The sequence below is a fragment of the Globicephala melas genome, chromosome 12 (assembly GCF_963455315.2).
Source record: "Globicephala melas chromosome 12, mGloMel1.2, whole genome shotgun sequence".
Taxonomy (NCBI): domain Eukaryota; kingdom Metazoa; phylum Chordata; class Mammalia; order Artiodactyla; family Delphinidae; genus Globicephala; species Globicephala melas.
This window is the reverse complement of record NC_083325.1, coordinates 11204633-11229249: the sequence shown is the minus strand read 5'-3', so window position 1 is coordinate 11229249 and position 24617 is coordinate 11204633. Positions and strand designations below refer to the sequence as shown.

General features: G+C 49.3%; 1 protein-coding gene across 3 annotated transcripts in view; it reads right to left on the bottom strand.

The window, feature by feature from the left end:
- BCL2L11 (BCL2 like 11) overlaps positions 1-24617 on the bottom strand; it is a 157605-nt gene that overhangs the window by 5725 nt on the left and 127263 nt on the right. For 2 of the 3 annotated variants that reach the window (XR_009566190.1, XM_060309487.1), the window contains exon 3: positions 8750-8889. The exons of the other annotated variant lie outside the window; for it this stretch is intronic. Coding sequence is in view for 1 of the 2 variants with exons in the window: in XM_060309487.1 (XP_060165470.1) it covers positions 8750-8889 (140 nt within the window). In the remaining variant the exon portion in view is untranslated. The remainder of the gene's footprint in view (positions 1-8749; positions 8890-24617) is intronic. 3 annotated transcript variants of the gene reach the window in all.

Here is a 24617-nt window from a genome sequence, read left to right as displayed (position 1 = left end):
GCAAGCAGAGAGGCTGAGAGGGTGCTATTGGCTCTGATGTGAGTTTTAAGGGAACAGGGACCAGAAAGCCACGCTCTGTCTCCAGCTGTCCCCCCACTGCTTGGGTAAAGCTGAGCCATGAAGCCTGGGTCTCCCTGTGTGGTTTCTTCTGACACCAAGTACATTGTTCCAACACCAGTTCTCCAACTCTCCAAAGCCAGCTGGATGTCCCGCAATTCCATCCAATTCTGACGCTAACTATTCAGAGTTAGAGCAGAGCCCACAGGTTAGGGGCTCAGTCCCCCAGGATGGAAGCTGCAGATGAGGAGCCCAGGCTACCCACATTTCTGCCTGGCCAACCACAAACTCAGGGGTTCCCACACCCCCTCCTCAAGTTCAGGAATTTGCTAGAGCGACTCAGAGAACTAAGGATAGCGCTCTACTAACAATTACCGATTTGTTATAAAGGATACAACTCAGGAACAACTAAAGGCATGGAGGAAGGGGCAGAACTTTGATGCGCTCTCTGGGTGTACCACCCTCCCAGCACCCCTGTGTGTTCACCAACCTAGAAGCTCCGAAATCCCATTGCTGAGGGATGTTTATAGAGGTTCCACTACATAGATATGGTTGATTAAGCCATTGGCCAATTGGTGATTGAACTCACTCTCCACCCTTCTCCCCTCCCAGGAGGTCAAGGGTGGGACTGAAAGTTCTAACACTCTAATCCTGTGGTTGGTTTTTCTGGCTGACTAGTCCCGTCCTGAAGCTATCTAGGGCCTCCCCATGGGTCATCTCATGAGCAAAGGACAGTAAAGTCTGAGCATTTTAGACTCTATGCCAGGAACTGGGGACAGAGACCAAGTATTTATTTTCTATTATACCCCTCCCTCTCTAAAACCAGTTCCTGTTCACCAAGGCATAGCATCCCAGGTTCGCCAATTCCTAGAATCTTAGGGTAACTTTTAGCTTAATTATCATAGATAGACCTGACAGCCTTGCAAGTATTCTTCATGTAGCCTGGAACTATTTCACATTTTGATTTTGCTTAGTAATTTGGCCATCTTTTCTGTAGTTGACCCAAGGTTTCTTCCACTGTGGTCAGAGAATCCACAATCTGCTTTCTATCTGGGAAACTTATGTATGATTTTCTTTGTATTCCAGTGTGGTCATGTGTTGTCTGATTTTTAAAGATGTACATACACACATTCATTCATTCATTCGCTCATTCCTTTACTTATTTTTCTTTTTTATATAATTTTAAAGGTTACACTCCATTTACAGTTATTTCAAAATATTGGCTATATTGCCCATGTCATACAATATATCCTTGAGGCTATCTTACACCCAGTAGTTTGTACCTCCTACTCCCCCGCCCCTATATTGCCTCTCCCCCATCACTGGTAACCACTAGTTTGTTCTCTATATCTGTGAATGTGTTTCTTTTTTGTTATTGATATATTCACTAGTTTGTTGTGCTTTTTAGATTTGACATATAAGTGACATCATACAGTATTTGTCTTTCTCTGTCTGACTTATTTCACTCAGTATAATATCCCCCATGTCTATCCATGTTGCTGCAAACGGCATTATTTCATTCTTTTTTATGGCTGAGTAATATTCCTATATATATATATGTATACATATACGTATATATAACATCTTTGGACACTTAGGTTGCTTCCATAGCTTGGCTATTGTAAAAAATGCTGCTATGAACATTGGGATGCATGTATCTTTTCAAATTTCACTCATTCATTCATATTGCTCCTCAAAACCTCTGGATTTTCACAAAACCTTGGCACGCTGGTTCTCACGTTGTCTGAGGGTTATTCAACGCGTTGTCATTCAGCACTCTGAAAAGCTGCTCACCTCCAGCCCTAGCCTCCTGTACTTACTTTCTCTGTCACTAGACTGTCGCTGTGAAGGCAGGGACACTGCTGAATCCCTGGTCTGATACTCATGCGGGTGCTAACAGAGGTTGCCTGTCTCCTGCCCTTTCTCTGTTTTGGGCCGATGGGACTGAAAGAGAGAGAAAGATGTGGAAGAAATGCACAAGATTACAACTGTAAGGTTATCTTAAAATAATAATGATGAGAACACCTGTTTATTTTAGAGCTGGAGAGAACTAATTCGAATCCTGGTTTTATCCCTTTGTACTGAGAAACTTTGAGATTGTCACTTAGCCTCTTGGAGCCTTCCTCGTCGTTTAGTGGGAAAAATAATGCCTGTGTCCTGTGGTTCCTGGGACCTGTGACAAGACATAGAGCGCAGCCACACATGCCATACAAGGCACCTGACCGTGGGCTGCCTATGGCTGGGGTCCCGATGGTGGTGCTTGTTGCGTATCTGCTATCACTGCCGCTCTCATTCCCCTTCCTCGCTGGGTCCCATCAGACTCGCCTGCTTTCAGAAAACTGACAGAGACTGACCAAAACTATAGCACCTTGAGGCTGCTGTGAGCAAACACAGATCAGCATCAAAGACACAATTTCTTGTCTTATAAAATGAGGAACGCTTTAAAGCGTACTAACAATAACAGCTACTATATATTGGGTGCTCACTGAGTCAGGCATGATTCTTAGTGCTTTCCATGTATGAACTCCTTTAATCCTCCCGATGGCCCCATGAGATAGGTGCTCTGACTATCCCCTTTTTATGGACAAGGAAACAGAGGCATTGAAAATCACTAACTCACCCAAATCACTCAACTAGCGAGCAAGTATTTATTTTTATTATACCCCTCCCTCTCTAAAACCAGTTCCTGTTCCAAGGTGAGATTCCATTTGTAGGAAGTTTAAGAACAGGCAACACTAATCTATGCTGATAGAGATCAGACTAGCAATCACCTGGGCAGGGGGTGGTAGTGGTGAATATATAAATGCACACACACTCACACTCACACACACACACATACCTTTCAGTGAAATGTACACATTTTGTAAAAGAAAGAAACAAGAAAATAAATACATCATTTGAACAGAAAAAAAACAAAACAAAATATGTGATTGCCCAAACACCACTGCTTGAGGTTCTGATCTAACTGAGATGAGCAGCAGTCTGATTTAGAAGTTTACTCATTGATGCTATTACATTGCTGCAGGGTTGAAAATGTTGCTTGCTGAAGCCTCACTAGAAAGGCTAAGAGGAAGCAGAGTGGCTCTGTGTTGGGATTACGCCATGTGCTTGGTGCAACCATGAGGCCCCATTGGCCTTTTGTTTCTCTACTCTAACCTTGAATTGCTCTGGAAATCCCTCTCTGAATTCTGCAGATGTTAGCTCTTCACCCATGACATCTGCAAGTTTCCCATTTTTACCAGAATCACCCTCTCTGAATTCCTCATCCCTTTTTATTCATCACCAGGCTAAGGACCTATATTAGTTGTCTTTAACTGTGTAACAGATCACCCCCAAACTTGGCAACTTAAGACAACAAACATTTGTCATCCCACACTATCTGTGGGTCAGGGACATAGACACAGCTTAGCTGGGTGTCCACAGCTCAAGATCTCTCATGACGTTGCAGTCAAGCTGCTGGCTGGGGTCTCATCCGAAAGCTTGATGTGGGGCGTGGGAGTGTTTCCAAGCTCACTCATGTGGTTGTTGCTGTGCCTCCATCCCTCACCACCCGGGTGTCTCCATAGGCAGCCTCAGGACATCGTGACTGGCTTCCTCTAGGCTGTGTGATCCCAGAGAGGGTGAGAGAGCACCCAAGATGGAAGCCACAGTCTTTTCATAACCTGATATCAGAAGTGACAGCCCATCACTTCTGCCCTATTCTGCTCATTAGAAGCTAGCCACTTAGGGGACTTCTCTGGTGGCGCAGTGGTTAAGACTCCATGCTCCCAATGCAGGGGGCCCGGGTTCGATCCCTGGTCAGGGAACTAAGATCCCACATGCATGCCACAACTAAGAGTTCGCATGCCACAACTAAGGAGCCCACGTGCCACAACTAAGAAGCTGGCAAACTGCAACTAAGACCCGGCACAACCAAATAAATAAATAAATAAACAAATAAATATGGAAGCAAGGGCCACCTTAGAGGTTGCCAACTTCAGGACTGCTAATTGTTTCTCTGAAAACAAAAGGGGAAGAAAGAGAAAGACCCAATGTCGTATGTTTCTTCTCCCTTCTGAGTCCAGATGGTGGGACCAGTGTCTATTTCCATGCTTTAAAAGTCCACTCCCATTTCACTGGGTGGTTTTCAAATGGTCACGTCAAGAGAGGGATTCCTTTCAAGGAAACGTCAGTCCCTCCTTCGGTTGATACCGCCTTTGACTGGGTCTCTCCACAGAGCCGTTCTGGGGTGGAGGGAATACTCTTTCCCAGGGGCTTCTGTCTGAACCCGTGGGCTTAAAAATGGACATGGGGGACTTCCCTGGTGGCGCAGTGGTTGGGAGTCCGCCTGCCGATGCAGGGGACGCGGGTTCGTGCCCCGGTCCGGGAAGATCCCACATGCCGCGGAGCGGCTGGGCCCGTGAGCCATGGCCGCTGAGCCTGCGTGTCCGGAGCCTGTGCTCCGCAACGGGAGAGGCCACAACAGTGAGAGGCCTGCGTACTGCAAAAAAAAAAAAAAAAAAAAGTAAAAATAGACATGGAAGGGCTTCATGAAAAACATAATTTGAGCCCCTGCTGGATACCAGGCTCCGTGAGTCTGGGGCTGGGAGTGCTGGGCTCCACAGAGAAGCCAGTGTGATGGGTCAGAGAGATGCAGAGGGTCAGCTTGTCAGAACCTCCCTCCCCGAAGTGCTATTATGGGGTGAGGGATTTGGGGGAAGTTACTCGACCTTCAGGAGCCTCAATTTCCAAAGCTTCTTAACTGAGAGATTATGTCTGTGATGCCCTCAGACCCACACTGGAGTCGGGGTGCTCCAACTAGGTCTCTGTGAAGCGTGGATACGCACAACGCGGCAGCAGAGATTACCCTGCAGAACCGTGTCTCACCTGGGCCAGCCTGAGACTGGGCTCAGTGGATCTTAGTGATGGTTTGAGCAAACCTGTATCCTGACGCCATGGGAGGCTCTCAGAAGAGCTGCTTCAGGGAGTGATGGCCCTGGGTCCACGTTCAGGTTTGGATGGGAGCTGGGTCAGGGTGAGCCATGTCCGGCTTCAGAGCCTGGTGGCTCTCTTGGCCGGTTCTCCCAAAACCGAGGAAAATGGGGCCGGTTTTCAATCCTCGTCATCTCCTTATGCCTTCTTGCTTGATTCTTGCCTCCTGTAACCCTTCTCAGGGATGTCACCTGGCCACTTCCTCTTGGCTAGAGAAACCTTTAAGAAGTTGCAAATTCTAGGTGGGTCCAGAGTTAGCCTCTGCCATGGGAAGTCTCTTTGGTGTTCCACCCTCCACCCCCATCCTGCGCCTCAGACTTCACATTTGGGTCTTGTTTACCAAGTGATGGAATCCCACGGTGGGTGTCAACCTCAGTCTCATCTGAGGGGCCCTCAACTTGCCCATCTGGAACAGGAGGCTGCTAAATCCCGAGAACCTGGGGCTCCCAAGCTAGTGCTGAGTGGGTGCAAGGGCGTGTCATCCTGAAGGTCAATGCCATGTGGGAAAAGGGTGGGGCTCTGTGCCCCCGCCCCCTTCCCAGCCCCAATACTATCTTGGGTAATTCCTTTAGCTTCTTTTAGATGTTTTTGCAATTTATAAATCAGAAAAATATTGAGAACCTGATAAAGTAATAAATGTGGAAGAACTCAGAAAATAGTGTAATTCGACAACAATAAACAAGGAGCACCTGCTAAGTGTCAGACTATGTTCTGAGCACGAAGCCAAGACAGAGCTCACAGTCTTGTGGAGAGACAGAGAAAAACACATGCATGCAGAGCTCCCTGCAGAATAACAAGGCATGATGGAGGAGACAGAAGGAGGGGGCATGGTTCATAGTAAGAGGTTCAGGAAGGAAGCCCGCTCAGACCTGGATGAAATGGGCACTGAGCCATGCACTTTCCTATGAGAAGAGCATTCCAGAAGGAGGAACAGCCAGGTTCCCCAGATGGAAGGTGTGTGTGCCGGTGCCTACGGTCTACATGGGAGCTCTGCCCCCAGGACTGTGATCCATGAAACAACAGAGTATCTGGGGCACTGCGGACGCTTGCAGCAGCCATGGCAACATGTGAAGCGTCTTCAGCTGATTCGTTGAAAATAAGGTCTAGAAGTCAGTCAGCAAGAAGGTGATACAGAGTTCCCTGGGCTATACGGTAGGGGAAATCTGCTCAGTATTCTGTAATAACCTAAATGGGAAAAGAACTTGAAAAATAGATACATGTGTATGTATAACTGGATCGCTTTGCTGCACACCTGAAACTAACACAACGTTGTTAATCAAGTGTACTCCAATATTAAAAAAAAACGTGATGCAGATCAACAGGATAAATTCAAAGTCCGAACTCCCTTCACAGCCCAGCACAGCTCCAATCCCCCATACCTCCCACCACACATCTTCCCAGCCTGCACGTCCCAGCAGCAAACATCTCACTAGTCCACAACTTGCCTCCAGCCTCGGTTCTCTGGCTAAAATTTCCAGCCTCACCACTGTGCCTGACTTTTAAGGACCACCTCAAACATCATCACTTCATGAAGACTCCCATCCTCCCTGGGGTCACCCAAGCAACTGGTCACTCCTCCCAGGCCTTCTCCTTTTTTTTTTAAGATTTTTTTTTGATGTGGACCATTTTTAGTCTTTATTGAATTTGTTACAATATTGTTTCTGTTGTTTGCGTATTGGTTTTTTGGCCACGAGGCACATGGGATCTTAGTTCCCTGACCAGGGATGGAACCCGCGCCCCCTGCATTGGAAGGCGAAGGCTTAACCACTGGGCCACTAGGGAAGTCCCCATCCAGGCCTTCTCTTGCACTTGGACATTCCTCCAATGTGATTCTATTGCCCAGGGCCACCGGGAGGTAGCCGAGGACCTGCCCCCATCAGTAGTGTGACAGAGTGTTAGTGAGAACTGAGGCAAACAGGCAGGGGATCACGTTAGTGACGGAGCAGAGGTGCGTCCCCTGTGATGTGGAACCACTGGAGGGTCACTGTCAGTTCATAATGACTCCAAAATACTCATAGTAAATTTCTGTTTTAATGTTATCTTTATTAGTAGTAATTTTGATGTCATATCAGAAAAAAAGAGTGATGCTCTGTTGCACAGTCTACAGAGCTGGCTTCATCCACACTTGGACAGTCCTGCTATGTTTCTGGGAGTCACACACCACTGCCTTTCCTTCTGGGAAGCTGCAGCGGATGCATTGCCTCCTGACGGGATCCAGTGGTTGTATGCTGGAGGGTAGAGGTGGGGCACGTTTCACCCCACGCTCCTCTCACTTAGCACAGAGCCTGGCAGCGTGGAGGGTCAGTGGTTATTGAGATCAAACACCTGCCCAGCACCCAGCCTCCTGCCTTCTGCCTTGGAACTGGCATCTCAGCTTGCTCAGGAGTGATGAAAAAGGAAGCCGACCCTGACCTGTAGAAATAGTCTGTTTCCTTAATTCCAAGGTACACAATTGTTCAGATTTTAATTATTCTGGATTCAGGATATGTCTTACAATTAGTTGGTACATTACATGGGTGTTTCTTTTTTTTTTTTTTCTCCCTCCCACAAAAAAAGCTGTTCTGAAAACAATGCCATGTCTTACAATTGATGGCATCTTAGAGTCAAAGAAAATAGAAGTTAAAATCATGGGGTGGCAGCTGAAGGCCCAACTCATGTCAGACTCCCAGGAGCCACTGTGAAAATCATGTTCTGTTGTAAATGTCTGTTGGTGTGAGCGCAGGGCGACCGGATTCCTAGAGCCCTGGGGTTCCCTGGCCATGCCAGGATCACGGGGCAGACAAAGAAGAGTGTAGCATGGGTCCTGCCCACGTGTGGTCAACCGTGCCAGTCTGGCCACTGGCTTTTGTACTTTTCATTCCGGAATTCGTAGAGAAGGCTGCCAGCGACGAGAGGTAACCTCGGGACACACAGGCCTGTGTCAGGCCTTAGAATTCCGGAAGTCAGTGGCCAGAGTTGCATGGAGCCAGACAGGACACATATGGGAATACAATTACAGTGAAGCCAGCGTGGCTGGAGCGGGGAAGAGGGCCCTGTTGCATGAGGGCCCAGTACGGTGAGCAGGCCCAGGCCTGGTGCTGGTCTTGCAGAACCACACCTCCTGTCACCCATTCCTCACCACACACTCCCTCAAGAGCCTCCTTGAACAAATACACCCCACGGTCTCAAAAATCTTAGAAGCGCTACGGCAACTGTCATGCTCTTGAAGAGCCATACACATTAAAGGCACTGAGAAGTCCTGCAGAAACATGATGAATGTTTGTTGAATGTTCTCCAAACATCTTTGATCACAGAACCCTTTGATTCAAGTTGCATCTTATAAAATCTGAAGATAGGAATTTTCTGCAGAACCACTACTGGGCAACAGTCCTGTCTGAGAAGAACGTCTGAGAGCTGAGAACCACTTTTGTCACTCTCCAGCTGATCATGGAAAGGAGAAAGCAGAGTGGAGAAGTGAAGGGCAAGACCACAGAAGAGACCCTTTCTGGGATCCCAGTGCATGGCCCCACTTGCACGCTGGCTTCCTCCGGAAGTTGGCTTTGGCTGTTCACAGGTGTCCCCGGGGCAGTGCACTGCCAGCCCTGGTCTGACAGTTATGCGAGCCAGGTGGGTGTGCTCAGCATGGCCTTGGCACACGGGCTGAGTTGCTTTTGGAAGGATCTTTTCTCGAACAGGAGCTCACACACGCAAAAACAGCAGCAAAATACAAGGCCACACTCACCCACAAAGGTTCTCTGGTTCCTCCTGCAAACCCAGGACAGACCTTGTAGAAACAAGCACTGCAGGGCATGGGGTGTGGAGCCAGACGAAGAGGACTGTTGCTCTCTGAATTGGGGAAACACAGATGCTGCTCGCCATCCTCTGGAGATTTGAAAGGAAAAATGGTGGATAATACTGGTTGATAAGCAAGGCTCGAGTTTCCTAGTTTCTCCCTAAGCCCTTGGTGACCACCTCCTGGGTGCGGGACAAACAGAACTCCAAAGTACTTTAGGCTGCAGGTGGGTCTCTGGTGCCCAGCAAACTCTAGTGGGGAAAAGGATGCAGCCCTGGAGAGGTAGTGATAGCCAGTATAAAATCGCTGGTGTCAAACCCTCCTCGAGACAGCAGGGATCTGGGAAGAGCAGGTAGGTCTTTCCAGAAGACTCACTGGAAGCATTGAGACGTGTGCTAAGTTTTGAAGGACTGGTCTGGGGAGGGGGGAGTCACATGCAGCGGGCACAGCCACAGCAAAGGCAGGGAAGCAGAACGGTCAGGATTTGCTCTTCGAGTGATGAGCTGGTGCCTGGGGTCCTGGGACACCAGCTGGGAGGTGGGGCGCAGATACCTCCCACCTGGTGGATTTGTTCATAGAGATATCTCTTGGGTACCAGATGCCATGCAGGGAAGAGTCTCTTGGCTTCCAGCAGTCAGGAGGGAGCCATTGAGCACCAGCTTGGGGTTGAGGACTTCTGGGGCGAGGAGGTGGATGTCGGCCAAGGGTTTGGTGTGGCAGTCATTTTTAGTGGACAGACGTGGTCATAGAAGGGGAGCCCCTGAGCTAGGAGAGCTAGAGTGGGGAACAGTGAAGTGTCAGGCCGGGGTGATTGGGCCAGAAGCCCCAGGAAAAGTGGGGGGAGGGAGGGGCACATCCCTGCCCCCTGGTGCCAGGGTTATGGTTATGACTGAGGCCAAGTGCAGCAGGGGAGCCGGCTGTGGCCCCCACCCAGGATTCCACTGCAGATGTATTTTTCTTTCTTTTCTTTTTTTTTAAATAAATTTATTTTATTTATTTATTTTTGGCTGTGTTGGGTCTTCGTTGCTGCACGTGGGCTTTCTCTGGTTGCGGCGAGCAGGGGCTGCTTTTTGCTGCTGTGTGCGGGCTTCTCTTGCCACAGAGCAGGGACTCTAGGTGCGCGGGCTCAGTAGTTGTGGCATGTGGGCTCAGGAGTTGTGGCTCGCGGGCTCTAGAGCTCAGGCTCAGTAGCTGTGGCGCACGGGCTTAGTTGCTCCGCGGCATGTGGGATCTTCCCGGACCAGGGATCGAACCCGTGTCCCCTGCATCGGCAGGTGAATTCTCAACCACTGCGCCACCAGGGAAGCCCCAGATGTGTTTTTCTGACCTGCACAGTGATCATTAAAAGTGGGAAACCTTTATATAGATATCTCGATTTCTGGCTTCTCCTGAACAGTTGAAAGGCCTGGCCTTCGTGGGCCCACACCTGGAGTGCTGACCAGAGCTGGTCACGTGGCACCTGGGACTCGGGGACTGGGCCCTTCAGCCCCCACATCCCTACTCTACTGACTGCCTCGTGCTCGGCCGGCTTCTCTCCCGTCCCTTTACAGCCCTGCTTTGCCCCTGACACATAGGTTCACAGCCTGGACACAGGTCGGGGCACGAGGGGCGGCTATTGACAGCAAGGAGATGGGGGTAAGATCCAGCTCACATCCGGGTCCCAATCCTCGGCATGTCCACCCCAGGGAAGGGGCTCCTTTTGCTAGTCACACAAAGATGTAGAGATTAGAGCTGGCCCTGCCCCCGAAGTCTCCCATTCATTGTTCCTACGAGTTCCCATTGGCCACAGTGGAACATGTAGCCCACAAGAAGGAGAACAAGGCGGGGGGAGGGGTCTGGGACCGACAGGGTACTGCATTCTCAGACACAACTGTCTGGACATCTTTAAAAACGCGCAGAGATCGGGATGCCAGTGCTCAGTAACGCTCAGCTTTGGGAAACGGTGGGTAAGCGTCTAACAGAGCTGTGTAAAGCTCAGAGGAGATTCGAACAAGTTGCTACTGCGGGTATAAATCATTGACCGCCTACAAGGATTTTCCTTCTGACCCTCCCAGCCTCCTGTGTCATGGTTATTTTTATTTCCCTGTTTTGCTGATGAGGAAATGGAAGCTCACAGAGGTTGAGTGATTGGCCCCCGGCCACTGACCTTCACGCTAATACTAATACTAACAGTCATTACCCGTCCGGGCCGGGGCTGGGCTGAGCATTTCACACGCTTGGGCTCGTTTAGCCCTCACCCCGTGGGAGAGCTGGGGCTACTCTTCCCGTCTAGACGGGGAGACTGAGGCCTGTGAGGGTCTGTGTGAGTTCTAAGCCACCTCCATGAATAAGACCAAAGGCCCACACCTAAGGGCTAATTAGGAAGCACAAACATGGGATTAAAACCTAGGTCTTCAATAGAGAACAGTTTTGTGGTTGCCAAGGGGGAGGGGCATGGGGGAGGGAGGGATTGGGAGTTTGGGATTAGCAGATGCAAACTATTATATATAGAATGGATAAACAGCAAGGTCCTACTGGAGAGCATAGGGAACTATATTCAGTATCCTGTGATAAACCACAGTGGATAAGAATAGAAAATTGAGTCACTTTGCTGTAAAGCAGAAATGAACACGACATTGTAAATCAACTGTACTTCAATTGAAAAAAAACGAAACAGGGCTTCCCCGGTAGCGCAGTGGTTGAGAGTCAGCCTGCCGACGCAGGGGACGCGGGTTCGTGCCCCGGTCCGGGAAGATCCCACATGCCGCGGAGCGGCTGGGCCCGTGAGCCATGGCCGCTGGGCCTGCGCGTCCGGAGCCTGTGCTCCGCAACGGGAGAGGCCACAACAGTGAGAGGCCCGCATACCGCAAAAAAACCAAAACAAAACAAAACCTAGGTGTTCAGTGTAGAATCTGTACTACACCATTACTAGTACTCCTACTCCATTTTTGATGTTAACCTCCTGGTACCCTGAGCTGAGACCATCTGTTCAGGTTGTATGGTTAGGAAACTCCAAACTCTGAGCATTAACCAGAATGTTTCTAACAACTGGGAATCTGTGCCTTTCCTACGAGACAGACCACCTGTGGCTGACGCTGGTCAGTTGTAGGGATAAAGCTCGGGCCGAGTCAGCGACCTGGGTTCCAGCCCAGCCCGGCGACTCTAGCTGTGTGACGGTGGCCAGCCGCTTACCTCTCAAGGTCTCACCTGCCTCTCCTGGGACATGAGCATGGCCTTGGCCCCTGCGTCCCAGGCTGTGGGGTCTGGTGAGATCACATATGGATGGGGCTCAGATCTGGTGCTTGGTGAGCCACTGAGGACGGGGATGGAGAGGGTGTGTTTCTCATCCCAGGCAGAGGGGTGAGGGCCAACCACCAGCAAGGCCGGTAGGAGTTTTGAGCCATTTCAGAGCAAGGCTGGCGATGGACCTGGGAGCACAGTCCAGCTCCAGGGACAGGATGGAGGGGCAGCCCTTTCATCTTATCACATGCCCCCACCCCCCCAGCAGAGTGGGGAGAGAGCTCCCGGCCGCTTCCCGCAGAGGAGCACCGCGAAAGACCTGCCCCAAGACCTACACCCTCCCACCCAGCCCTGCCACTTAGACACCTGGCCCTGGACTACTCAGTCCCCAGGCCCCCATGTCTCAGGATGGCCCCAGGCAGCAGGGAGCACTTAATCAGCTTCCCCTAGCCTCCTAACAATGCCAGGCATTGAGCCACTCTGCTTTTCCAGAAGCTTCTGTGTCCAAGGTCAGGCGGCCACTCAGTTATTTTCGCTCTGTCCCTGGGGTCGCCACTGGGCTTATGACAAAAATTTTCCTGCTCAGGACTTGGGGAGAAGAGGAGCCCTGTGCCCACCTCCCAGCTGCCGTTTACATGCACGGCGCTGCAGGTTTGGGGGCTTAGCTCTCCCCCAGGGGGAGCCCCACATGGAGGGCACCTTTGGTCCCCCAGCTGCTGAATCTTGCTGCAGCATCCTTGAAGACACTAGAAACCTGTTTAAAAGAGAAACTCTACTCTATTGCTAGTCTGTAATGACCTATGTGGGAAAAGAATCTAAAAAAGAATGGGCATATATATTTGTATAACTGATTTACTTTGCTGTACACCTGAAAGTAACACAACACTGTAAATCAACTCTACTCCAATAGAAATTAAACGAAAAAAAAGAGAGAGAGAGAAGAAAGCAAGAACACCAACGTGTTGTGCTGAAGCAGCTCTGACTAGCATCAGGTCAGATGGAGCTGGGGTGGGAGCAGCAGCCAGAAGGCTTTGCAGTCCTGGATTGTTTGTCCAAGTACATCCTGTGAATATGCGAAGCTCTCTGGCCCCAGCCCGTGGCCCAGCTCCCATCCATAACACATTCAAACACTTGAAAGCAATTACAGTAGTTGGAGCTGTCAGCCTGGGCTGTTTTTTCCTAACCAGACGGTGTCCAGGTGCCCATCCCCCCTAGCAGAGGGGGAAACGCCATGTTGAGGAGCCAGGTCAGAGCACTGGATGGGGGGGTGGAGGGGGGGGAAGAGGGGGTAGACTGAGGAAACGGACCAGGGATGGGAGAGGCTCTGGAAGGTTCTGTTGTAGCGGGTAGAAGGGCAGTAACATTCCCTTCCCTGGGAGCTGAAGATAGGAAGACAGCAAGGGGCTGTAAAAAAAAAAAAAGGAAAAAGAACAGGACACAGGACTTCCCGGCAGTCCAGTGATTAAGACCTCGCCTTCCAATGCAGGGGCTGCGGGTTCCATCCCTGGTTGGGGAGCTAAGATCCCACATGCCTCGCAGCCAGAAAAACAAAACATAAAACAGAAGCAATAGTGTAACAAATTCAATAAAGACGGAAAAAAATGGTCCACATCAAAAATAAAAAATCTTAAAAAAAAAAGTATTATTTTTTTAAAAAAAAGAACAGGACAGATGTGGGGGGAGAGTGAGAGAGAAAGAAGCAGGCTGGGGTCGTGGGGAGAAGTATGAGGAACAGCAGCTCCAGGTCCAAGTCGGCAGAGTCTGTTTGAAAGAAAAGTGTGCAGGTCCGGGAGGAAGGGAAGGATGGGAGATCTCCGAGGTTTCCCTGAAATTTTCAGGTGCGAATGATGTCTCATTAAAATAGTCACAAGAGAGAAGCTGCCACCAACTTATCCATCTGGAGAATGGGTCAGGGGAGGTCTCAGGAGGAAAGAAGTCTCCGTGGAGACTGAGAACCAACACAGGGTCATGGAGCTTTCAGAGTCAGAAGGCATCTCTCGTGAATGAGAAAGCTGAGGCCTGGGGACAGTAAAGTGACAATAAAGTGATTTGCCCCAAATAATCCAGCCTGAATTCAAACCCTGAGTCCAAACCACCACACTATATAATAAGGCAGGTCAAAAGTATGACAAAGATATATCAAATATATCTGAAACTAATGTCATGTTTTACATCAATCATACCTCAGTAAAAATATATACGGTAAAGATAGATGGTGGGCTGGTGGTCAGAGCTCTCTGCCCACATCATCCTCCTACACACACTGAAACCCACATAGGATGATGGAATGTGGTGGCTTCTTGTCTCTAACAGATATTAATTTTAAAACCTGGTGTGCTTTAAACAGTACACTAATGAAGCAGAATTTACACATCCAAACAACGACCTTGAGTTCCTTGAAAAGCTGCACACCTATGTTTAGCAATTGAACTCACATGTGTTCATTCCTTTCAGAGTAATCCATCTACAATTCATACTCATTCCTGAATGCCTATGTGAGTCAGACTCTGGTATTGGCAATTAAAAAATAAAAAAGACAGAGCTCCCACTGTGTAATTGCTAAACACAGTAACAGTTTTAATCAAGGTATTGAAGGAGGGTCAGGGGAGCCCAGGAGGGCAGGACTGCAGCTGTGTGTTCAGCTGGGAGGGTTTCCTGGCAACTTTACCATGTGCTTCCCAGAGCAGACATCACTAAGCAATCACAGCATTCTCTCCCAAGGAAGCTGGATCAAGCTCAGCATCTTTGTCAGCCTAGCTGAGAAGCTCATATACCTCCTCTGATTTGCCATCCCTGGGATGCTAGCTGAATCTGCCCATTTTCCAGAGGAAAGTGAGGGACAGAGAGTTCAGAAGCAGAGTGAGATCTAGAACCCAGATCAGCTGACACGGGAGACTGAGCAGCTCAGAGACCCTCCCACCAAGTGGTCAAAAACCACCCATGGCAGCCTCTACTTCACCCCTCAACCCCACCCCCCTGGCCTTGGATCCACAGATAAAATTACATTCCCAAGAGCAGTGCTTGGATTTTATGAAATACTATAGAAAATGGGTCCTCAACCCCCAGGCCGTGGACCGGTGGCCATCCGCGGCCTGTTAGGAACTGGGCTGCACAGCCGGAGGTAAGCGGCGGGCAAGGGAGCGAAGCTTCATCTGCAGCTCCCCGTCTCCCCCCATCGCTCACATTACCGCCTGAACCATTGCTCGCATTACTGCCTGGACAACCCGCCCCCGTCCCCACGCACCCTGCCACCGCTGCTCGTGGAAAAATTGTCTTCCACGAAGCCGGTACTTGGTGCCAAAAAGGCTGGGGACTGCAGCTATAGAAAACAATTTGTTTTTTCTTCTCTTACTATTTTTTGTTATATAATACATTCTTTTCAGAAAAACTAGAAAATACAACCAAGTAAAAAGAAAAAATTAAAGTCACCTATAATCTAACCACTGCTGTTTACATTTACACTTTATCGAAAAATTTTCTAGTATCTTTCCAGGCATTTTTCTCTCTGCTTATGCATCTGAGTGGTGTGCAATTGCAGAGTAATGCATTTATCCTGTATGTCTAAATGTATATGTGTGTATATGCATACATATATGTATATATGATCTGTATGTATATATATGCACATATATACACATATATATACATACAGACACATACGTAGACATATATACATATATATATGATCCTATCGCACACTCGTTTGTAAGCTTCCTTTTCCACTTACCAATATATTATGAATATGCAAAATTTCCCTCTGAATGTCTGTGTCACTGCCAACCTACACTCTCCTGGCCCCCATTCCTCAACCACCAGTATTATGGGTATTGAACCCCTTCATTCAGGCGGGCTTCCCAGGCAGTGGAGGGGGGTGAGCCTGGGCCCACATAGAGTACCACAGGGCTGGAGATGGGGTGAGCCAAGGAATGGAGAGTTCCAGGTAACAGTGTGCAGAGCAATGCCACGGCCTGTGTCCAGCAACCAGGAGAAACACGAGCAAGATGAGGCTGTGTCCGCTAGCCGGGAGCCAGGGCCCCCAGGCCTTCAACCGGAACGTGGTCCAGCAGGACAAGGCTACCAGACAGAGGAGGAAAGGTGGCCGCAGGACAGGACGGTGTTTTGTGGATGAGCTGATTCTCACAGTGGGCAACAGAGTGGAAAGTCCTAGAGAAACCATCACCCAGGACTTGACTGAGCAAATTGACTGGCTGGAGGAACCCCATTTCAAACCAAGAAACCCAGAGGGGGAAACATAAGCATTCTAGTTACATTGTTATATATTTCAAAACTGGGAAAAAGGAACAACCTAATTCGAGTATTGAAGTTCCACTGTTTAGAAATCCACACAGGTCCAGCCTGTTAACCTGGTTGAGGGGTGCACGCCTTGGCTGGGAGGTTGTGATTGGGAGCACCTGGCACGTGATGGCCATCCATCAGTTTCTACTCTCCCTCTCTTCCTCCCTGCACCCCTCCGAAGGACATTAAACCGAACACAGCTTGAGAACAGAGACCTCATTTCCCTGCTACCACTGACAACACCCTGCACACAGTGGCTCCACCATAAACATGTGGAGTTTGTGACCCTTGCAGGACAGACAAAGGAAGAATGATGATGTCGAAAGAAGAATACCCTTGCCTGGGACTCATTACAATGGTTTGAGGTTTCAGACGGGCTCAGCGCAAAGAGAGCCTGGAATTCAGCCACGATCCCTGGAAGACATTGCGGGTGCCACGTGGGAGGGAGGGGCAGGGCCATTCTCAAAGACAAGAAGGAGAAACCACCGAAGACATCACAGACAAGAAAGGTCAGGAGCTATAGGACCTGGGATGGAAAAAAATCTCACTTCTAAAACAGCCTCAAAGAGCACACACTTCAGAGCTTTCCAGAAACTCTTCAGGACACAAAAGGCTGAGGAAGTATGGGTCTAGGATATGAACCTTTAGCAAGAAACCACCTCTCTGGTCTCCTACTGCCATGGGCTGTGTTCATGACTCAGTGTCTGCCCTTCACCAGCTTCCTCTACACCTCGGAAAACAAAGACGTGCTTTCACTCATTCAGAAGGCGAGCCCATGTAGGTGTTGGCACCGCAGCAATAGAGGGGCTAGAGCAGCAGTCCCCAACATTTTGGCACCAGGGACCGTTTTTTTGGAAGACACTTTTTCCATGGCTGGGGCTGGGGTTGGGGGATGGTTCAGGCGGTGCTGAGAGCCATGCGGGGGCGGGGGATGGGAGCTGCAGATGAAGCTTTGCTCGCTGGAGCCCGCTGCTCACCTCCTGCTGTGCGGCCCTGTTCCTAACAGACCACAGACCAGCACAGGTCTGCAGCCCCGGGGCTGGGGACCCCTGGACTAGAGGAAGGAGGAACAAAGGGACGAGGTGATCCAGAATGGAGGCGAGGCCAGCTTGGAACATGTTTCTTGTTATCCTCACTTGTGTACAGCTGAACAAGCTGGCATGTGTGTCTGGACAAGAATGGAAAGGGAGGCTGCCCCTGACTCACCAACCAGGGAATGCCAAATGGAAGGAGTGGGAAATGGGTCAGGGCATTTGCCTTTGGACTTCACGGAAAGGCTAGGAAGCAGGAATGAGCAGAGTCCCTTCCACGAAAATCTAAAAGCCAAAGGATCCAACAGATCAACTTGAAAAATTGGAAGGGCTGGCAGAGAAAAGTCCCCCCAGAAATCACCAAGGTCATGGGGGAAGATGGTGAGAAATTTTTATGCATTAGGAAAAGGTATACTAGAAAGCCAGGTTGAGGCTCCCACCAGATCTGGCTTGTCCCATCACATTGCCCACTCTGATGGGTTGGCCCCAGCTACTCATCTGGATGTCCCAAGGACTGCCCACTCTGATGACCTCACTGCCCCTTGACTACCTCACTGAAGACCTTGTCTCCAAATGAGGTCGCGTTCTGAGGTCCTAGGAGTCAGCACTTCAACATGTGAATGTTGAGGTGGACACAATTCAGTGCATAACAGAGATTAGCAGGTAGAATGTTTACTGTGGGGTGTCCTCAGGATGAATACCAGTGAAAGGAGGAGGAGAAGTAAGAACAGGCGGTGAGAGACTAGGACAGTGACATAGGGCTGACCCTACAGGGAACTCTGGAGCTAGGATGACCCTTTGGAATTGTCCTGAGTTGGGTCAAGATGCACTTACACCCCTACAGTGACGAGTGGCCACCCAGGAAGGGCTCTAACCTTGCTTGGCTCCGTGCACCTGAGGTGGTCCCTGAAGGGGCCACAGTAGGAAGCTGTCAGCAACGCAAGTCCTTCCTTGAGGGTGGACATCTTAACCTTGAGGGTGGATGATGGTTGCACATCACAGGGACAGACACAGCCGAGGTGCTGTGACAGTCGGGGGCCACGGTTCCTCCCCCCAACCACGGGGAGGTCGGAGAAGACCTCATGCAGTGGGTGTCATTCGGCCCTGAATTAGCAGAATGGGAAGAACTGGCTCATGGGAAGCAGGTGGGAGCTCCAGGGACCACGGGGACTTCCCAGGTGGGGAAACAGAGGCGAAAGAAATGTGGCATCACTGAGTGAGGCACTTATAGGCAACTCCAAACATTTGTGATAGGCAGAGCAGAGAGTTTGTGGAGAGGAATGAAGGCTGGAAAGGAAAGTGGAGGCCTGAGCAGGGAGGCCTTTGCTGCCCAGATCGGTAGGTGGTGGGAGCCGCCAACATTTCCAAACAGGACAACGACATGGTCAGAGCCATACTCAAGGAGATTTCTGGGGCAGCACTATAGGAAGTGAGTTTTTGGCAAGAGGAGAACTCCTGAGGCCCCTAAGTGTCAGGGGAAGAGGGGAAGCCGCTCTGGAGTGGTGGGGGTGGACCACTGGAGATGGGCAGCAGAGGGGCTACTGAGGTAGGGCTGAGGATGTGCCATGAGGCAGCAAGGGAGGAGGGAGATGAAGACTTGGCCAAGGGCGTGGGAGTTTTCCGAGCAGAAAACTCAGGAGTGGAGCAAATTTGAGAGAGAAGATAGTTCCTGTGAAGACCCTCCATGGGCAGTTGAAATATGGGTTGATAATCTGAGAACTGGTCAGGGCCGTGATGATGGATTGGGAGCCCAGCCACAGCAGGAGTCCCCGGGAGACTTCTCTTAAGGAACTTCCATTTGGGAAGACGAGACCAAGGCATAGAGCCATCAGCCCCTGATGTGTGATCCCACCTGCAGAGGAGCTGAACGGAGGCGCATAGCTGCAGAAGGGCAGCCTGGGCAAGGGTGGGGGAAGAGGGCACTTGAGTTGGATCTTGAGGGAAGAACAGAATCTGCTTAGGAGCAGGGGGTGTGGAATAAGTTGAGGGAGGGCCCCAAAGACCTAACCAAGCCCTAAGGAATAGAGAGAAACAGGTAGAACTGATCAGCAGTTGTGAGGGTGGAGAACTAGATCTCAGCGTGGATGGAATTTACAGAGAGGATGAGTTGGAGAGGGGGCCATGGACTGAACCACAAATGAGAAGGCTGTTGAAAGGAGAGTTGTTCCTTTACTCACAATACTTCTCATAGCGAATGCGTGGGTTTTCCAAGCCAAGAAATTCTCTAATTCTCTGCAGATACCAACTGGATGTCCTACAATTTAGTTCAGTTCTGATTCTAACGACCCGGAGTTAACACAAAACCCACAGGTTAAGGGCTCAGTTCCATAAAACTCCCTGCATTTCAGATGCCAATCACAAGTAGTGGTTCCCCAGGTTACCCACATTTCTGTCTGGTTTGGCTACAAATTGGGGGTTCCCATGACCTTCTGCTCAGCCTTGATCATCTGTTCTAACAGTTCATAGAACCCAGTGAAATAGTTTTACTTACTATTTCCAGTTTATGGTAAACGATATTGTAAACGATACAAACGAACGGCTGGATAGAGGTCTGGAAGGGTCCTAAATGTAGGAGCTTCTGCTCCCATGGAGTTTGGGGTGCACCACCCTCCTGGCTCATGGATGCATTCCCCAACCCGGAAGCTCTCCAAACCTCTTTGTTCAGGGTTTTTATGGGGGTTTCGTTACGTAGGCAGAGTTGATTAAATCCTTGGCCCTTGGTGATTAATTTAGTCCCCAGTATCTCTCCCCTCCATGGAGGTTGGGGGTGGGCTGAACGCTCCAACCCTCTAGTCATATGGCTACTTTCTCTGGCAACCAGCCCCGGTCCTGAAGCTATCCAGAAACCCCACCAAGGATCACCTCATTAGCATAAATTCAGGTATGGTTAAAAGGGCTCATTATGAATCACAAAAGATGCTCTTCTCTCCCCTATCACTCGGGAAATCCCAAAGGTTTTTGGAGCTCCTTGCTTGGAACAGAGGATGAAAATCAAATATATATTTCTTGTCATATCACAATAGCACAGTGTCTGAGGTCTCAGCCCTGGTCCCACAGCAGGTAAAGAATATAGAAGATTCACTCTATCCAGAACCCTCCCGCTGCAGCTCAGCTGGGGCTGTGCCTGGTCAGCCCCTTGCCTTGGCCTCCCAAGCAGCCCACCTGCTCCTTCACCACACCCTCAACCCCACCCACCGTCAGAGAGGTCTGGTTCTCACATTTCATCCTCATAGGTCTGTTACCCAAGTGTATGCCAGCATTCTGCTGGTTGCAGGGGCAGCTCCCAACCCCAGTTGGGACCGACAGAATCTTTGCACTTCATCTTGGCTGCTAGAGACCAGACTTAGATGTCTGGGCCGTCCTAGTGGGTGCACAGCGGCCACCTGGGTGACTCCACTGATGTTAACCCTCTCAGATGGCCACATTGGCAGCAGCAGCCACGGAGGGGGCGCCCTCAGGGAGGGCCCAGTGTGCAGACCTTCCTTTATTCCAACTGCTTTCTGTTCCTGCAGTTTAAGAAGAAAACAGGCAGCCCATCCCTCCTTGTAATAAATGCCTCTGAGTATTTGAAGACAGTAGTTAAGTCATGCCTGAGCTTTCTCCTCTCCAAACTAAACAATCTCAGCCCCTGTAACCTTTCTTGGCAAAATTTAAGGCCCATATGCAGAGGGAAAGCAAAACAAAACCATCTGATGGGGGAGGCCTCCTATCTCCAGCCCAGACTCTGCGTTTGAAACTTGCGTCTTTAATTACATGTAAATTGGGTAGCTCCGAGCATTGGAACCAGTGAGAGACCAGGTGTTCATCAAGCCCCCCGTGCGTTTGGCTGCAAAGCTTCGTGCGAGCGCCCAGCTGAGGCTTGCATTTCTTCTGTGCTCAGATGCATTTGGGGGGATGAGAAGGTACATCGCTGGGCAGTGGCCCAGAAGCCCAATCTGCTGAAACTTCCTGCCCCCGTCTCCTAGGGGTGGGAGGGGTCCCAGGAGCCTCTAGAGAGCCAGGCGGCCTGCTGGGAAGGCTGCCCTCTGACCCCACAGAAGCTGGCAAGACCGGTTTCCCAGGAACTCTCAGTGGAGCTGGTAACCTTGCCTGTCAGCTCTCCCCAGAGACTTCCTGCTGCTTCTAAAACAGGAGAGAGGCTGCCTGGACGGAGTATCCTCAGTGGGGTCCTCATATCACATTCAAATTCCTTCCTGAGGTGGTTTCCTGGGGGCACCTTTCCCAGGAATTCACTGGGTGTCTTAAGAGACCCCAGGTTAGTGGGTTCTGTCCTCAGGTTTTGCCGGCTGTGGACCAATTGTCCTTTGGGTCTCCGGGGACTCTTTCTTCCTTCAAAGCCCAGTGTTTGTAGATCAGGCCGAACTTCCAGAAACAGGAGAGTCACATTACAAGCTCACTTAAGCAAATTCAACACATTTTTCTAAATAAATCAAAGTTATTTGGACAGTGCCAATACTTCGTATGTCATTCTCATTATACCCAGGAGTGTATAGGGAGGGGAGGGTACATTCGTGCATCCCTCCGTCCGTCTGCGCTGTCCTTCCTGCTGGCTGTTCAGGCTGGAGGCCCCTTGTTTTATAGTATGGCCTCTAAGTAGAAGTCTGAAACTGGGGCTCAACCAGAGAAAGCATCTTTTCCAGCGTTGGAGAAAAAAATGTGCTGTGTAGACTTTTCAATAGCAAAGGAGGTGATCTCAAATGCGGTACCGCCGTTAGGATTTTCAGAAGTTTTGGTTATGTGAAAACTGTGCCTTGGGGTGACTTTAGAACTTCGCCCCCAGGTAGAGGTGCCCCCACTGTGTGGTCCCTGGCAGGGACTCAGCCACTGGACCCTAAGTGAGGGCAGCCCCACATCCGCCTTCCTCACTCTTGTATCCCCAGCCCCCAGGACACTGCCTAGCGCTTGCAGGCCCTTCATAAGTAATTTCTGATTGGCTTGACTGGTTGAATTAACTCATTAGAGACACAAAGTCCCACCTGGATATTTACGGCATGCCTACTGTGTAAACTCCTCTATGGCTGGTGGGGGACAGGGATTCAAAGAGACAAAAATCACACTTTCTTTCCCCAAATGTACATAAAGCCAACAAGAAGACAAGATATTGACATGTCAAAAAATGTAAATAAGGGCTTCCCTGATGGCGCAGTGGTTGAGAGTCCGCCTGCCGATGCAGGGGACGCGGGTTCGTGCCTTGGTCCGGGAAGATCCCACATGCCGCGGAGCGGCTGGGCCCGTGGGCCATGGCCGCTGAGCCTGCGCGTCCGGAGCCTGTGCTCCGCAACGGGAGAGGCCACGACAGTGAGAGGCCCGCGTACCGAAAAAAAACAAACAAAAAAAGTAAATAAATTATAAAATGGTTTACCCCAACCATGCCAAAGCTGTGTTCACAGAAACAAATTCTGTCACCAAACTCCCGTTTTCTAAAGCAGTTTTTCCTAAAGCATGTTTTTCAGGATATCAGTTTCTTTGGGTGTTAATGTGAGAAAAAAAAAATGTGGTGGTTAGATGAATTCAGGACCAATTTAGGCAGATTTCTTTAGCACAGGCTTTCTTGAAAAGCTTTTTTTTAGGGAAAAAAAAAAAAAAAAGCTTTATTGGAAGTTCCCTGATGGTCCAGTGGTTAGGAATTGGTGCTTTCACTGCTGAGGCCCCGGATTCAGTCCCCGGTCAGGGAAATAAGATCCTGTAAGCCGCACGGCATGATCAAATAAAATAAAATAAAATAAAAAAGCTTTCTTGAGCTAGAATTTATACATAACAAAATTTATCCATTTTAGGTGTCCAATAGGTTTTATGTTAAAATTATTTTATTGAAGTATAGTTGATTTACAATGTTTTGTTAATTTCTGCTGTACAGCAAAGTGATCCAGTTATACATTTATATCCATTCTTTTTCATATTCTTTTCAGTTATGGTTTATCACAGGATATTGAATATAGTTCCCTGAGCTGTACGATAGGACCTTGCTGTTTATCCATCCTATATATAGTAGTTTGCATCTATAATAGCTTTTCGTATATTTATAGTTGGGCAGTCATCACCATGGTAACTATAGAACATTTTCATCACCCCAAGATGAAACCTTGTGGCCATCTGAAATGACCCTCCCACCTAGGCAACCACTAATCTACCTTCTGTCTCTGTAGATTTGCCTGTCCTCGCCGTGTCATATAGACGGAATCATACAACATGTGGCCTTTTGTGACTGGCTTCCATAACATAATGTTTTCAAGGTTCGTCTAAGTTCATCAGCCCTTCATTCCTTTTTGTTGAGGATTGATATTTTATTGTCTAGTGATGTCACATTTTGTTTATCTCTTCATCAGTTGGTAGACATTTCATGGGCACATTTTGTGTGAATAGGTTTTCAATTCTCTTGGATATATACCTCGAAGTGGGATTACTGGGTAACTCGGTGACTCTATATTTCATTTTGAGGACGCACCCAACTGTTCTCCAAAGTAGCTACCATTCTACATTCCCATCAGCAGTGCATGAGAGTTCTAATTTCCCCATGTCTTTACCAATGCCTTTTATTGTCCCTCTTTTTTTATGCTAGCAATCCTAGTGGGTGTGAAGTGGGGTTTGATTTACATTTCCCTAATGAACTAATGATGTGGAGCATCTTTTCCTGGGCTTTGGAATCTTTGATATGTTGATCGCTTTGTGAATCTTCCAAAGGGGACACAGTGCGCAACAGTTCCTAATGCATTGCACCACGGATCACCCTTGCACAGGGCAGCTCCTGGAATGCGAGCCCCCACTCCAAAGCTGGGATGCACTGGCCCAAAGCTGTCTGTGCCCGGAAATGTGAGTTTGGGGAACACCTTTAGGGCATTACTTTTACAAGATTTTCTCAAAGTAAAGAATTCTTAACTCTTTGGTGTTTTACATGAAACTTTGTCAAGGGTAATTTTGGCTAAAACGAAAAGGGAAAAGCAGGCTAAGATCTATCTCCTTGAAAACTGTAAAAATTTTGTTGTTTAACAGGGAGAGTTGAGGAAGTTGAACCCCCCACCCCCCCGTGTCCCTTCTTGTGGCCAGCAGTGGCCAACTCTGCAAGATTGTCTTAATGCTTTTGCCCCCAAAATGGTTCAGGCATAGCTGGAGACATGGTGCGGGGCATCTCGGTTGTGCTGGGTTGTCTCAGCTTGACTGGGGACTCCGGGTTCCCAGAGATCACTTCACGGGGACAGAGAGGCACTCTAGTCCCAGTTCTGTCCCAACACATGTAGTGATGAGGTCCTGGGCATCCTGGGCTTTATAAGCCA